We start from the raw sequence: 16,389 nt of genomic DNA, 5'->3' as shown, positions 1-16,389 counted from the left end.
CAGTGTTAAAGCCCCTCCAGCATCCTCTGGCTGCAGCTTGTTTGCACGCAAAATCTGTCTGCTCCTATTTCTGTTATGTCAGCCCAAAGGACTTCAGCATGAATTTGTCACATCTTTGCCTTTTCAAATGTGAGACAGGTGCACTTCCTCTGAGTGAACTGGGTGCGCTGCAGAAGTGACAGCAGCATAGACCAGGATGGACAGCTGCAGAAATATTTACCTTACACTTACCTTTTAAGCCATACTCTTGTGTCCTCTGCCCAGTTGTTGCACCTCGACTGAGCCACAAGAGGGAGCCTGTGTCCCGTGTTGGCAATCCAAAATCTTAACCTTTCAATCCGTTCCAGCAGTTTGCAGCCAAGGGAATGAGTCAGAATATCATGCCACCATTTTATTTTTTAATTCTATTATAGCACAGCTCTCCCTTTGATAACAAATGATGGGTATAACGACCTATGATGTGCTAAATCTTTGTTCACAGAGTGGGTGGGAGTGGGAGGATGGAAGTGCTGAGGCTAGCGAGTGATACAGATGAGTGCAGAGAGGCTGATATCTGACAAAATCCTCTGCATTTTAATTTAGAGTTGATTTTTTTTTGTTTAAAAATACAATTTGCTGCATGGAAATCAGTTTTCCCCTCTCTGCTTCTTGATGCAGCATAAAGAGTAGAGGTGTAATCACAGAGCTGAAATGGACATAATGTGTATGTCTCAGTGATTTCAGGTCTCCTTGACAACTGTAACATGGCAACAATCACTCTATATACAATAATCTGGCTTTCCTTCTCTGCTCCTGCTCTTATTGCCATGCTGAGCTCTCTAAATCCAGATTTTATCTCTTTAATTCCCTTCTCTCCTTGCTGGCATTTTATTATTTTCACTGCTTACCATCCCCATGGTTACCACAATAGCTGAGAGTAAAGGAACACAACATGAATCATCAGCAAAGTCTGACCCACTAATGAGCTCTGAATATGTGTGGTCATGGCTTCTTCCTGGGCTTGAACAGTCGTTCAGTGTGATTGCTGTTTTCCTCTTCGTTAACAAAGCAAACGTGCAGTGATTTTCTCAAGACCTCAAAAAAGAAACTTTATTTAACTCTCAAAGCCATGAGGGCGGCAGTCATGTATCACTACGATACGGTATGATTTATTTACAGGTGTTCTACAACATATTTTCTCGTCTTCTGCGCTTATAGTCTTATGTATAAAATATCTATATCGTCCTATGGATAAACATCACTAACATTGTTGTCTTCCTCTGCTGGATGCACATGATGACCACTCACATTGTCCTGCCATCACTCTGGCACCTTCACATCTCTGCTACTCACATCTTTTCGCTGCATCCCTCCCTCTTCCTCCCTCTGTTGGTATACTACATCACTTCCAGCTGCCTCTGTTAACAATCTGACCATTACACCCTTTACAGTGTCCCATCACAGCGCCCCCAGGTCGTGGCACGAGCGGGACTTCTGCCTCATGAACTTGCCCACCTCTCGCTCTCGCGGGTACCGGGGCACCAGGCTGGACAGGAAACGCTTGGCACGGGAGGTGATGCTCTCCCGTTGACCGCCGCTCATGTCCTCCGCGCTGGTCCCCGGGGGCCAGGGGGACTGGCCCCTGGCTAGCCGCACGGCGCACTCCAGCAGCTCTGGAGTACGGTGGTCCAGAGAGGCAGAGATCTCCAGATACAGACAGTTGTAGAGGGCGGCGCTGGACATGGCCTCTGAGGGAGGAGAGGGCACAAGATGAATAAAAGCCGCTGTCATGGCCTTTAAAAGGCCGAATGAGTAGGATTTGTTGTGGTTTGTAGACAAAGCATTCAAAGTTGGCCCCGGCTTAACAGCTCCTCTTGGATGCTGCTTACTCTCTGGCACCTGGTCGGCATGTTTTCATAAAGTCCTGACCTCACACCCTGCACACTGTTACTGTCTGGAGGCTGACGCCCAGAATGGACTGGAACACAGTAAAATAAGAAAAAACAGGCAGAAGGCAGGGCCTCTGCACACACACGCACACACACTTCCAGTTGGTCATAAGTGATGCTTGAGAGGGGTTTCTGTTTATCCTTTACACCTGAAAATCCTACTCATTCTCCCTTTACGTTTACATTTTGGGCGACTGTGGTTAACCGTAGCAGTGCAGTTAGTTTGCATGCATGACACCACCATGACACAGGATCTAATTCTGAAGCTAAAACAACACCACAAACGTACAACCCTGATTCCCAAAAAAGAATGTGAGGCTGTTAAAATATAAATAAAACAGAATGTGATAGCTTGCTAATCGGTTTTGACATATACTCCATTGAAAACTGCACAAAGACAATATATTTAATGTTTGAGCTCATCGGCTTCATTGATTTTTGTAAATATCTGCTCATTCTGAATTTAATGCAGCAACACGTTTCAAACGAGTTGGGACAGGAGCAACTAAAGACTGGGAAAGTTGTGGAACGCTCCAAAAACTCCTGTTTGGATCATTCCACAGGTAAACAGGTTGATTGGCAACAGGTGATAGTATCATGATTGGGTATGAAAGGAGCATCCTGGAAAGTTAGTCGAGACGATGCTCCATCAGTCGTATCTCCCGAAACACAAACTGCAGATATTCTACTGCAGGCTCACTTTAATAAGGCAAAGGCAGCAAACTGTGAACTACTGCTCTTCTTCACTGGACTGAAGTGGGCGGGGCTCAGATGGAAAAATGTGATGGCACAAACTTCCATGCATAAATCAGAGTTTAGCAACATCAGGACAGATGTGGTTGTTCTCCCATTTAAAGTGTTTCTTTTGACAAGAACCCAGGTAGAGCTGTAGCAAATTCATAATGCTTCATCGATGAATTTGTGATCAAAAATGTGGCACTCAGTTGCTGAATTCATCCAAAACAGATCCATAAATAAAAAAATAATTGATTTGAGATGCATTTTCTTGTATCTTAACACCATAATCTTATTTTCCCACAACACATGTAACATCATTTTAACTGATGTCTGCATGCTTCTTGCTGAAATCCACCTTGGTAGATGTATTTAACCTGTCCTCAAAAAGTTTTTATGTATACAGGAATGTGCCTTTGTCTTTTTATCAAAGAACCACAATAACTTCTTCACAACTGTATGCTTTTAATAAACACTTTAAATTCTACTGTTGTTTATTTGGTCGTGAATATTTAATATTGTAGAGAAACACTTCTCAGTTCTCAGGGGCTTTACGTGGGAAAGTGCACCATATACGGGCTGTGCAGTAGTACATGGCTGCACTCACAGTGAATGCTCTCCTGCTTTAACTGTATCTGTGACTCTCTTCATACTCCCACACTGCGATGAAGCTGAGACGCTGACATTTACATTTTCACAGATTTCACCCTACGTTAGTGTTTACCGACAGAGATAAAGCGCTGAAAATGTCAACACCAACCGTGAAGATAAGAGCCACAACAGAAGGAAACAGGACGAGCCAATATGGTGAAGATGGAAAATGAAGGTCCGGCTCACCCTGAGAGGTGACCTCGCGCGTGCGAACGAGGTCGCTCTTATTACCGACGAGGATGATGGGAGTCTGGGGCTGAGTCTCCCTCAGGAGAAGCCGGAGTTGAGCGGTGCGGTGGAAACTACGCCTGTCAGTCACTGAAAAAACCAGGACGCACACCTCACACAGCAGAGCCGACAGGTCCTGAGGGACAAACAGAGGCAGACAGCATGTTGCAATACTGCATTCAAATATACTGTGAGCATAATGTTAGGACAGAGACTGAGAACCAATGTTTGACTTTCCATTACTCTCATAAATATTGTTGTCAAAGCCTTATGTGCAGAATAACAGTGCTGCCTGCAGAACACAATTGAGCGCTCTATCTAAAATCCCCTGTGGTGGTTAAGTGTGAAATTACTACTGCAGAAAACGCCAAATGCAGTGCACCTTAAATTCTTGCTGACACACACTCATCCTCTCGAAGCAAGAGAGAGACTAAAATCCCTAAAAATAAAATATCCCTGAGTGAATCCTTCACACTGTAGAGAACTGCCTAAACCCCAGCCTGTCTTTAGTTGGAGCTGCCAGGGTCCATTGACTTTTCATTTAATTTTGATTAAGTCTAGAATTGAGCACAGGCCAAAGGCAGCTTTTGCACTCAAACGATAAATGTAGGCGTAATGCTATAATTATATAAGAAAATGCCATATAAGGTGACCACTGCAGTCTTTCTCACAACAAATGCTCATTATTCAAAGAGTAACACATAAGAAAGCCCCACATCAAAAAAGATTTTGTGTTCGGTTTTGTTTTTTTGTTTTTTTAACGCATCCACCTAAATCAAATACCTTAATGTAGTCATTCGGAACATCTGCTCTGTGGGCAGCTCTCTCTCTATCTAACACACACACACACACACACACTCACATTCACAGATGCCTCCCAACTGCACTCGAGGGAAAAGAGGAAAAAGTGTGCAAAACAACCTGATAATGAGCTTTCCTCACTCAAACAGATGCTGCAGATTTATTGTCCTCTTTTGGCCGCAGTGTTTTTCTGAGCTTGGCAGCAATTTTTGCTACAGTGCTGTCAAGTACAATAAACGACGCAACACGTTCCAGATATGCGATATGAAGACGTCTGAAATATGCTACATACGCAGCAAGCATCTCTTTGTGTTGTGTAGCTCTTTTCATTTTCTATTTTCGTTCACCTTTTTGATGTATAAATGCGCTCATTAGACAAGGCATTTTCCCTTTTATCTCATTTCTTATGCTATATGCTAGTTCTACTCCTAACCTGTACCCCACCTTTCTGCCCTGTGCATGCTGGGATACACTCAAATTCCAATTAATGTATGTATGTACAATTCATTGATGGATGCATGGATGCTACCAGAAAGTATTTAGTTTATCCCCTGGTAAAGCACACTAACATCACATGCAGCACAAAAAGTAGAAAACAGAATTAGGCTGAAAACATTACAAGAATTCAGCAGCTCTCAGACCTTCTGACAAGACCGGATGTATATAGATACCAAAGAGCACACTGTATACAGCTGCAGAGAGGACTGGGTGGCCTAATGAGGGAGCAGGGAGCAGGGAGTGAGGGAACGGGGAAGTGTTGTTCGGCTCACCTGTCTCCAGTTGTCATAGATAATGATGGTGCTCTCCTCATCATCCACGGTGACTGTGCGCACATAACCCTCCCCTAAGGACAGGGAGAGCAGCAGTTAGGTCTCAGATGGGAGATGGGTGCTGTGATGTATTTACCTGCTGTTCACTGCGAAAGCAACATCACTACAGGCAGCCACTCCACTTCATTATCCTGCTCTGCATTAGCCCTGTCAAACACGCCGCTTTGTACCTTCAGAGTCCACAGACGCGGTCCTGTCCATGTCCCCAGCCAGAGCGATGGCCAGAGAAGACTTCCCCACGCCATTCTGCCCCAGCAGGGCGATTCTTAAAGGCCCGTCAGGCCTGCCCTCCACGGACACGGTCAGAGTGTCGTCCAAGGCTGGGCTGAAGCTGATCGGTGATGCAGAAGGTCCGGCTGCACCTGATGTCCAGTCAGCGTCATCGTGGACAGCTTCTTCACGTCTGAGCTGGTGCTTAATTGGCAGAGGAGTGCTTCCTCTGCGAACAGTCGGGGTGCTGGACAGAGTCATACTGTCACACTGCAGGAGAGAGGAACATGGAGGGACACCCTCTTCATTTTATAACATTTAAAGCTAGTCTGTATTCACATACGGCGTTTCTTACATAACCAAAGCCTGATTTGCATGATGGCGCGATTCTCCATATTTAGTATTGCTATTGCACCTCCAGAAAGTCAGGGGACTTGCAAGAGACCGAATAGGCAGAAAATATCCTGCCTTTCAGTCCCTTGTATGACTGAAGCCTCAAAAACACTGCATCCTATAATACAATAGCTTCTTTCATTAGCCTTTCCCTGCCTCTCAAATGTCTCCATCCTTCAAACTCCACACCAACAGTTTCGGTTGAAACACAGATTTTCTGTCAAATTTTTGAAGTCTCAAGCCAAGTCCAAAATAACTCTTGATGACATCACCAGGGTCATTTTCAAATTAAATGAACTCCTCCACAGACACAGAAGATATTACACAACTTTCTTTCCCACTGGCTGAGTAGTATTCCTCACGATGAGTAAACTGACATTTATGTGTACTATCACTGGAGTGCCCCTTTAAACCTACTAAAACTGATATTTTGGCTGCTTGGGGGCGGCGGAAACACGCTGTAAACATAACACTGACATATTTTTTTCCCTTTGAGCTCGCTGAAGAACTTCTTAGCGAACAGTGTGCTATTTACACAGATATGTAACAACACTAGCATTCATTTGTAGTTGTGTTTGTATCCTCCAAATGAGCAAAGTCCCACACTCACTGTCCGTTTAGCTTTGTTTTGGTCTCCATCAACCCCTGAGGGAAATATGTGGCTCTTTAAATGCTAAATGATGCACCAGCTAGTGCCAAACACCAACTTTGTCTGCTGTTTAGTGCTGAGTAGCGAGCATACAGTGGATTTTTAGAGCTGTTTGCTGAAAACATCAGCCTGCTGCAGCACAAACCGAAGCAGTGAGAGCAGAGTGAACCAAAGCAGCTCAGTTGCAGGATCTAAAAACAAGAACAGCTACAAGAAGAAGAGCAATGAAGCCACACTGAGCTGAAGGGAACTGCAGAGTCAGGAGGGGGATTCTCTGTGGAATATGAGGACACCTTACACTTCCTCATTTGATCAGTTGCTATTACAACAACACTGACTAACTCCGTTTTAATGATGCTCAAGATGCAAAAACAACCCCATATTACACAAAAGTTGGATCTAACAATTCACTGATTAAAATGAGAAAGTGATTGCGATGCAGGACACCCCCTCGCTGCACCACCACCCACCTAAAACACACACACAAACACACAGGCGGCTCAGCAAAGCCCCTCCAGAACATCATCGCGTCCCACTACTTTGCCCCAAACCTGATTGGCTAATTAAATACCAGGATACTGGAGGTGTTTGCCCCTCGAGCTCGCGCGGCCCCGTGCATCCTACCTTGGTCGCTTTCTCCTCGTTGTTGAGTCTGTCTTCGGGCACATCTGTCGGCATCTGCAAACTGAAATCAAGCGATCGGGAATAAGGACTCCACAAGACAGAGAACACCCTCCTTCCCGCTCCTCGCCCCCACCCACTTTATGAACTGCATGCCCCAGCAGCACGGTATCTCACCTGTCACGCGGCTCACGGCAACTACAAAGTAAGCACGGTCTCTCTCTCTCTCTCTCTCTCTCTCTCTCTCTCTCAGTTTATGCCTCCCCCTTCTCTCTCTTCCTCTCGCTCCTGTCACTCCGTCTCCTCAGGTTAGGGCCCAGGTCCAGCTCTGCAGTCAGCACCGTCATTCATCACCGATCCCAAAAGCTGACTGTGGCTCACTGACTTGACACGTAAAGATCCGGACCTTCTGAGAGGGATGAAGGTGGGCACCCCGGGGGACTCACGCGCTGGAGGTGTTCGCTGCAGGTGCATGCGGAGCAGCAATGAAAGTGGAGCGGTGATGCAGGAAGTCGGGACGGTGGAGGGATGTTCTGTGTCACGAAGCTCCCGTTGACCTCTGGAAGATGCAGGCGATGTGGAGAGAGGCCGCTAGGGGGCAGCATAAAACAAGTCTTCCCCACACTAATTGGCTTTGTTTGTGTCAGTGCTGGTGTGTGTGTGTGTGTGTGTGTCCTTGGGGCATATACTGTATGTTTCAAATGTGTCATTTGGGTGTTCCTATAGTAGAAAGAGGCGTGACAGCCTGCTTACAGGTCTACCAGTGTCTCTCCTCTTTCCCTTGTGTGTTTGTTGAAGACACGTGTGACTCATTTGCATTTTATTAAATCAAGTCATTTGTAGTCTCTGATCCAAGGAGTGTATTTGGACATGTTTTCTGTCAAAATGTGAGTGTGGCTATGAGCGGTGGTGCGTCCCTCCCACACAAAGCCACAATAGACTCCGGCAGTGAGCAGCCAGGGCGCTATTATAGCCCTAATCCTGCTCCTATTATACAGGCCAGAGAGAGAGCGAGAGACACAGAGGGGGAGGTAGAGCTGAAGATGAGGTCATCCCAAACAGTGCACACCCAGGGTCACTGCCTCACTATAGAGGGACAGAGATAAAGCGAGGGATGGAGCAGGGCATGGGGGCTGCAGGGCGAGCTGCAGAGGAAAGGCCTGTGGAAGACTGAACGTGGGAGATGCTCAGATTGGTGAATGGAAAAGAGACGAGTTTAAAACCTGCAAGGTGCACAAAAAAACAACCACAGCATGACAGGGATGGTAAAGTACTTTGTTTATTTCATATGCATATGAAACCACACTACAACAGGAGCAGGGAACCATGATCATGGCCCTAATTTTTGTAATAATGTTAATTCTAATCACAATTGGATAAAATAATTAACTGTAGGAAAGTAAAAATACACGCTAATGGAATAAAACCAGTAAGGTAAAATAATTAGAATCAGTACATAAATAAACAATAAATACTGAATAAATAAGTGAATAAATAAAAGAACAATTTATTTAACCTACACCCAAACAAAATAAATAGCTCTAATGCATGAACCCTGGCAATGATTTCATGGGACAGTTAAGAAGGTGTCACCACGAAGAGATTTTTTGCATTTTTTTTTTTTAAATCCCTGCACCGTTAATTTTCTGTTGCATCTGTAGCCCACAGTGCCTGAGCCCACAGTGACCAGCTCTGTGGTGCCGCATGTTGCATAAATTTGGTGATCGTCCCCATTACAGAGGTGTTCAATCTGCCCAAAAATAGCTTCTCTAGTCTGGAGAACTGGAAACAACCACACAAATCATGCCACACTCTTTTTCGCCTGCTGCGATGGGTTGCTTTCTCTCTTTCACCGTATGCAGTCGCTTTTGTTAAGCACACCACCAGCTCCACTTCTCTGGATGTAAAAACCCATTTCTGAGAGCAAGCAGCAAGTCTTTCCTGTCGCTGGTAATGGCTGAAATTCGCCATTTCCGACTAGCAAAAGGTAGATTTCTTTGCTAAAACACAAGAGCAATATCCCCACTATTCATTTAGCACAATCACTGGAAGATTCCCATGAAAGGTATCCTTGTACATTCTTTAATCTATGATTATTCATCTTACAAAGAATAACAAGTCTTGGTGAGCTTAAACACTTTGGTAGGCAACTGTGAAAAATTAGCTGGCAAATACAACTGCATGCCGTGGATACTTTATCCAAGCCCATACCACTCCACATCCAGCACCACTGCACTACTCAGACCTCTGCAGCTTTAGCAGCTTATTATAAAAAAAACACAACTACAGTTTGAGCCTCAACCACTCATTTGGAGAGTACATTGCACCTATAATATTGCATAGATAATATGCTAAGCAGTGTAAGGGACTATTGATAAGGTTTAATGCAAGATAAAGCTTTTTTTCATCCGTTTTCATAGTCTTGTTTGTCCACTGTTGCACTGATATTACGAGCAAAAGACCTCAGAGAGCTCTCGGCTGGTTTTTGTGCAGCTATCATTCACAGTGAAGTTAAAATGAAGTCCATGAAGCAGCCTAGAGCTGAGTCTAACACAATGAATTAACAGTCAATTCCCCTTTAATCATTCAAAGGTGGATTTCACAGTTGTATAGCCCCCAATACTGCCTGTCAATGTCTCTCTTTCACTTTCTCTCTCACACACGGACACACGCGCGCAAACACATGCACACACACACACACACATACACATCCTTGTTTTCTTCCCAAAGTCTGATTACTCATCACTGACTGCTCCATGTTGGCTGGTCTTGTTACTCATTCCTGTATTTTCTTCCTCTTCCTCATCTCCCTGTGGGTTCAACTCAGAGGAAGTAGTCAGGGGGTGGGGAAGGTGGGTTGCTGGTGCGGGTCGGTGGGGCATCGCCACTGCCGATGCCGTGGTTCGTGCTGAGGAGCTTCTCGTAGCGAGCCTTGTAGGCGTCTCTCTCCCTCAGCACTCGAGTCAGCTCACACTGTAGCTGTTCCAACTGAGGAGGGAAGGAAAACAGTTAACATTTGTTTGTGCCTTTGATGAGCAACAGTGCAGAGATCACTTGTTATCATCCGAACCACAAACTGTCAGGAATGTCAAAAGGTCAGAATTTCCACATTAAATCTCATATAAGACTTAGTATAGAAGTTTGGGGTCAGATAAAGCTTGGATGCTCATATAATGAGAACGGAAATATCAAGCTTAACAGTGACAGACAGAAATGCAAGTCTGTGTGTGTGTGTGTGTTTGTTTTTCTATATTTGTGGGGTCCAAACACCAGAAGCCCACTCAGTGCGAGGGCCGACAACTTCGTGAGGACCACAATGCTGGACCCCCTAATGTAAATCATTAGATTTTAGGGTGAAGGCTTTGATTAAGGTGTTTAGGTTAAGGTTAAGTACACAGGAAATCAATGTAATGTCTCCACAAGTGATGGAAACAAATGTGTGCATGTGTGCTTGCTACATAGAGCTCTAACCAACAGAGCGAGGACATTTTTGGAAAGCAAGGATATTTTGAGGACATCCTCACAACTTCAAAGAGCTGTTTGAGGGTTAGGGCTTGGTTTTAAAGGTTAGGTCAGAATTAATTCAAATTAGGGTTAGGGTAAGGGTTAAGGTTAGGCATTTAGTTGGAAGGTTAAGGTAAGGGGCAAGGGAATACATGATTTCAATTAGGGTCCTCACAACGATAGTTTGTGTTTGTGTATATGTGTGTGTGTATGTGGGTATGTATTACTCATCCTGTGGGGACATATATCTGTTTCTACATTCCGGGGACTCGCCTTCCTTATGGGGACAAAATGCAAGTCCCCATAATTTAACTCATAAAATTTTAGGGTGGAGACATGGGTTAAGGTTAGGATAAGGTTTGGTTTAGGTTAAGGTTACGATAAGGGTTAGGATTAGGCAAGTGGTGGTTATGGTTATGGTTATGGTAAGTCTCCAAAGTCTGTGTGTGTGTGTGTGTGTGTGTGTGTGTGTGTGTGTATGTACCTGTTGTGTGAGCACATGTTTCTCTGACTCCAGAGCGTGGCGGTGCTGTAAGCGCTTGTAGCGGCAGGATTGCGCATAGCCGCGGTTCTTTAGCGTGCGGCGTTTCTGCTTTAGGCGCACCACCTCATCCTTACTCACTCCTCGCAGGTGTCTGTTCAGCTCCCGCACCGACAGGCTCACCAGCTGCTCATCAGAGAAGCGCTCATTCACCCCGCACTGCTGAGCAGACGGAGAAAACACGCAGAGAGAACATGCTGTTGCTCAATGTTAATTGGCAGCGGGACACATGCTGGAAATGTGTTTACAGTCAGATGGGTGTGAAGTGGGTTTATCCAAGATTCACACTTTTAATATACAGGCCTAACTGTGATATGAGCGGAGGACATGTGATGTGTTAAACTGGGTGTCTGTTTGTCAGGGGGCACATTTCGGCACCACATGTCTGTAATCTGTCATGTAATCTGACTAAGTGTGGGTGACAGTTATCAGGATTACGCACAGCAATAATAGCAGATATTATCATAAGCTCACACTGTGCTCCATATAGAGATCCACCCAGACATCTTGATTGACCAGAACACAGATAACCACAGTTTATTTACCAATTAAAATCACATTCAGAAAACAGCAACCAAGACTGAGTGCTATTAAGCCACAAGGGATTTCTCCTCCAAGCACATTTGGCCATTTAAACTGACACAAATAGCATTTAAGTGCATGAACATGCAAGACATGGTTTATAACACCCTATAACATAATTGTAAGCAGATATAGGTGTTTATTAGTGTATTTGTCAACAACTCACTGGCATTCATAAGTGGAGCCTGGAACTGGTATTAACAGATAATGACAGTACAGCAAAACACAGCTGTGATGTGTCTTCATAGGATAAGTTAGAATTACTGAAAAATGCACATGCATTTTTATGATAAATGCACATTGGTGTAAATAGTGTGTTATAAACCATGTATTAAATGTTTGTACTGCTCATAAAAGCTAAATGTGGCTAAAGTGTTGCGGTAAAACCTGTTTTCTCATGGGAAATCAAGACTTTGCAGCCTCAAAGACGAAGCTTGAGCTTCACCTGTTGTTGCCATGTAGAGAGCGATCCTTAAAGTGACACCTGAGATACACACACACATTAATTACCATGTTCTAATGTCCTAATCCTAATCCTTCACAGTACGATCCCTCTCTCTTTGCACTCAGCCCTCTAATGCTACAAGTGTCACTCACATCAATCTCCCACCTCCAAAACTCTCCCATGTTTTGTGGAGGAACACTTCTTTGTTAAGTATCACTCTGATTATGAATGTATGTTAGACAATCTTGATTGTGTGAGTGATGCCCCGTGTACCTGATTCATCTGAGGGTGGTGATGATGGTGATGGCTGCCATGCATGGGGTGGTGCGGGTGGTGCTGGTGATGATGATGCTGATGATGAAGGCGGCCCTGGGGGCTGAGGGGCTGAGGGTATGGAGCTGAAGCAGGGGCGGCGTTGGGGAGTGAGGGAGGTGCTGATGAGAGGAAGACGAGCGGGCGATGGCACATGTCTGTCCCTTTGGCGCAGGAGATGTCACCTCCGCTGTCGCTGCTGGAGTCTCCCAGGTTACTGCTCGAGCTCTGAGAAAGACCTGGAAACTGATGATGAAGAAGAAGATGATGAAGAGGCAGTGGGGAGGAGAAGATAAAAGCTCTTGTAAGAATCATGATGTAAAAATGAGAGATTTCTACCTGTGAGCTGACAGCTGCAGCAGCTGAGTTCAGTAAAGCCTCCACAGCATCCTCACAGCCCAGAAAGCCGTTGACCGGCCCCCTCTCTCTGTCCCCTCGCTCCGGCACCCCTCCCAAAGCTCCCAGCAAAGTGGCGGGCCCCGTCACCTCACCTCCAAACTGCTGCTGCAGTGCCGCCAGCCAGATCAGGTCCTCCAGGGAGGCTGGGGTGGGACCCTGAGGCCCGCCGTGGGCCGGGCTGCCTTCCACGTTCCCCTGAGAGCCGGAGCTGATGCCGGAGGTGAAGCTGTTGGAGATGGAGAGGGGGAAGGAGATGGAGGAGGATGACGAAGAGAGGGAGGATGATCCCGAAGGTGGGGGGTGGGCGTCGCTGAGCGTCGGTGAGGGTGGCAGGGAGTTGTACGGGCTGGAGCTCAAACTGGAGTCCTGCGGAGGGTGGCTGGTGTATGGAGAGCTGGAGGGGTCGTGGGGAAGGCCAGATTTGGGATATGAACATGGAGGAGGGAGCGGAGGAGTGTCGGGTTTCACCTCAAACTTGAGGAGGTCAAAGTCATTTAGGTACTCCATGGCCAGAGGGCTGGGAGGGAGAGAGGGCATGGGGAGGGAAGGAGAGGACATGGTGTCTGCTGCTGCTGCTGCTGCTGCTGCTGCTGCTGATGGAGTTTCAATGGGGTTTTTCCGTGTGTCAGGATTGTTGGAAAGTCCACTCTTCTGCCTTGGTGCAGCTCATAGACAGCAGCAGCAGTGATGTCAGGAAGTCAACTGGTTGGTGAGTTTCCTCTGAGAGAAACTGTACGTCCCCGTGTCCTTGTCTCTGTTTCTCTTGTCCTGAAGGGAAGATGTAATGGAATGAAAGGGTTTGGGATACAGGGACAAGTGTCACAAGTTTTTCAGGTATAAATCTCTCTATGCACCGTATTCCACCAATTTAGCTTAAATGCACATTTTAAAAAGTATCAGAATCAACGCAGCAGAATGAGAAATGTTTTTTCTTTTAAAAATCCACCCATTCTTCTTCCTTGTGAAAGCCTGCACCTACATTACCCACAATTGCCCCCTCAACTGCCTACAGTTCAGTGTGAGATTCGTGTGTGTTACGCTAGTAGCGGCTAATGTAGCCTGGAGTTGCTAGCCTCAAGCAGAGATGAGGAGTGGGCTACAGAGGTCTGGTAAACTCACGTCTTTCTAACTCCACAGTGCCTGATCTTTGTCATTTTCTAACTTTTAGTCTTCAACTGACGCTGACTCAAGTGACTTGAGGTAATTAACGGGACCATGAAGAGGTCCCTCTGGAGACACTATTTTATTTTATTTTATTTTTTTACATATGCAGTAGTGCTCTTACACACCTGTAAACAGACTCATGTGTACAATTAGTGGAGCTCCTCTATAATAACTCACTAATGCTTTATAGATTGGCTATAAGCAATTAATAGAGCAACTTTCCGGTTGCCAGGTTGTGGAAAAATCCTCCTCCAGTTTGATAATTGCTTTGTCCTTTTAGCTAACTCTTAAATTCATCTGAAAGCCACTTAACTGAGCTGTTTGACCACCAAAAGCTTTTTATTAACTTCCCATTAGCATTAATTAAAAACAGTTAACATATCAAGTCAATTTAAAGGTACTTTGTCCTTAATTTTAAAGCTAACTAAAATGACAAAGTTTGACAACCTGGCAATCCTAAAGTTCTCATTACTGGCCCATGACTGATCTATAAAGCATAAGTAAGTGATTTATTAACCATTAATAAAGCCATTAATTACATTACACTCTGAATGTCTGTTTAATACCATCTTACGCTCATGTCACTGTATGAAAATCTTCTTTTAAATCAAAAACCTGCTTGTTCAATGTGAAGTTAGACTGTGTGAGCCTGTGTGTCAGGCCTGTTTGTGTGTTATATTAAGACTCTAATCTGCAGCACATCCCCCCCTCTTATACACACGTTTACAAATATGAACGCATGCACGGTCACATACACGTGCATGTTCACTTGTTCCCGCAAAAGTTAGTGACGTGTACAGACAAACCGCAACATCTCTTCTCAGATCGTCTCTAAACTTTTACAACATGCTGAACAATTTCTGTCGTTTTAGTTTTACAAAAAGTGACAAACAATGATCCTCGCGTTGCCTCTTTCTAGCCAGCTGAGCCAAATCTCATCTGTGAAAGGGAGCATTCTGTATGTGACGCTAATGCATTGGAAAAAGGGTCTGTTTATCTCAGAAATGCCCCATCTTCTGTCTGCCAAGTGTTGTATTCATCCCCATGTAGAAATGATTGCAGGTTATTGCGCTATTGTAATCACACACACACACACACACACACACACACACAATACATATAACATGTAATATTTCTAGAAAGATCTGCCTACTGAATACATAACCAACTGAAGCGCAAGAATTCAGAGGGCTTAATCATTTTTGACAGAAAGATCCACAAGTCTCAGAGACCAAATCCAATTATGAACAGGTTCAGACTTTAATCCAGAGCCCAAGACTTTCTAAAATGATTCGAAATACATTTTTACACAGCCAGAGGGGTGAAAAAGAGTTTTTAAGTCTCATTTTCAACTGAAGCTGATGTTGCCTTTGATTACTATCATTCAAAATGAAAGAACTCTTTTTCTGTAGAGTCTGCTCAAGATTCAACATCAAAAACATTTGTTTTATATGGAAATATACTTAAACTTCACATGGAAATACTGTATAATAACTTACAGGTAATTATGTTTTCAAGCTGATAAATAAGTTCATCTCACTATTCCAAACATTCACAGAAGTGACCAAAATGAAAAGACCAAGTACATCCTCAGGCTATCAATGAAAAGTTCAATATTTAGTTGTAAGTACATCAAAGAAAGCTGTAGAAGAGCAAAGCTAGTGTAATCACAGGCCTTTACTTGTAACAGTTATTACTGTTAAAATGAACATCTAATTAAAAACCACCTTTGACGAGTGCCTCTGCTGCACAGCTCATTAGTTTTACCCCCCGTGGGTCGAAATGGATTGTAAAAGAAAGCAAGCGGTGACAGGGCTCCATGGAGGCCTCAATCTGGCTGTGGACCAGAGTCACGGCAAAAAGCCAGCCCAAAAAAAGAGCAACACACACACACACACACACACACACACACACTCTCTCTCTCACACACACAAGCATGAGGGAAAAAAGTCGAACGAGAGCAGGGAAACACACGTCCCCCGACATGAGAGACGTGACAGTCGAAGTGAATGAAATGATCTTACCGTCGGTCATAGAGATGAAGGATGGTATGGAGCTCTTTTCAACATCCCCCCACCACACACACACACACACAAAAATAATCAACTGACTGGTTGACTGACACGTTTGGAGAGAGACACAGAGGAAACAGAGAGTGTGTGTGTGTGCGCATGTGAGTGTGTATAGCACTCTGTCACTGAGTGCCACTGCCCCCTTTCTTTCTTTCCCCTCTGCTGCAAATCCCTGTTTGCAACAATCCCCTCCTCTCTCTCTCTCTCTCTCTCTCTCTCTCCACATATCCCTCTCTCATGGTTCACAGGCATGTTCACACTCTGGCAATGTCTCTCTCCCTCTGTTTTCATCTCTCGCTATGCTTGTCTCTCTTTATTCCTGTT

The 16,389-nt window shown here is 44.8% G+C and overlaps 2 protein-coding genes across 2 annotated transcripts; both read right to left on the bottom strand.

Moving 5' to 3' along the window:
* Positions 1–1,437: 1,437 nt before the first annotated feature.
* On the bottom strand, positions 1,438–7,277 carry LOC121605960 (GTP-binding protein REM 2-like). The gene is made up of 6 exons (XM_041936107.1): positions 7,224–7,277; positions 7,050–7,110; positions 5,344–5,653; positions 5,114–5,187; positions 3,501–3,678; positions 1,438–1,727 (listed from the first exon to the last, which is right to left on the bottom strand). Exons 2-6 carry the CDS (start codon positions 7,101–7,103, stop codon positions 1,438–1,440), a joined length of 906 nt encoding a protein of 301 aa, XP_041792041.1. The 5' UTR covers positions 7,104–7,110; positions 7,224–7,277.
* A 1,039-nt stretch (positions 7,278–8,316) lies between these two features.
* Positions 8,317–16,118, bottom strand: nrl (neural retina leucine zipper). Its single transcript, XM_041935866.1, has 5 exons — positions 16,018–16,118; positions 12,770–13,597; positions 12,392–12,676; positions 11,035–11,250; positions 8,317–10,034 (listed from the first exon to the last, which is right to left on the bottom strand). The coding sequence occupies exons 2-5, from the start codon at positions 13,385–13,387 to the stop codon at positions 9,870–9,872; spliced, it is 1,284 nt and encodes a 427-aa protein (XP_041791800.1). The 5' UTR covers positions 13,388–13,597; positions 16,018–16,118; the 3' UTR covers positions 8,317–9,869.
* Positions 16,119–16,389: the final 271 nt, after the last annotated feature.

The sequence above is a fragment of the Chelmon rostratus genome, chromosome 4 (genome assembly GCF_017976325.1).
Source record: "Chelmon rostratus isolate fCheRos1 chromosome 4, fCheRos1.pri, whole genome shotgun sequence".
In the NCBI taxonomy this organism is placed as follows: Eukaryota; Metazoa; Chordata; class Actinopteri; order Chaetodontiformes; family Chaetodontidae; genus Chelmon; species Chelmon rostratus.
Note: the sequence above shows the minus strand (reverse complement) of the source record. Positions and strands in the feature narration are given on the sequence as shown.

Bases quoted from the DNA above. Each gene is read 5' to 3' on its own strand.
- LOC121605960 (XM_041936107.1), bottom strand. From the start codon at position 7,103: ATGCCGACAGATGTGCCCGAAGACAGACTCAACAACGAGGAGAAAGCG. The intron at 5,654-7,049 runs GTAGGATGCACG...TCTCTCCTGCAG, and splicing joins ACGAGGAGAAAGCGACCAAG to TGTGACAGTATGACTCTGTC. The intron at 1,728-3,500 runs GTGAGCCGGACC...CTCCTCCCTCAG, and splicing joins GCGCGAGGTCACCTCTCAGG to AGGCCATGTCCAGCGCCGCC.
- nrl (XM_041935866.1), bottom strand. From the start codon at position 13,387: ATGTCCTCTCCTTCCCTCCCCATGCCCTCTCTCCCTCCCAGCCCTCTG. The intron at 12,677-12,769 runs GTAGAAATCTCT...CTTCATCATCAG, and splicing joins CTGCAGCTGTCAGCTCACAG to TTTCCAGGTCTTTCTCAGAG. The intron at 11,251-12,391 runs GTACACGGGGCA...TCTGCTCAGCAG, and splicing joins ACCACCCTCAGATGAATCAG to TGCGGGGTGAATGAGCGCTT.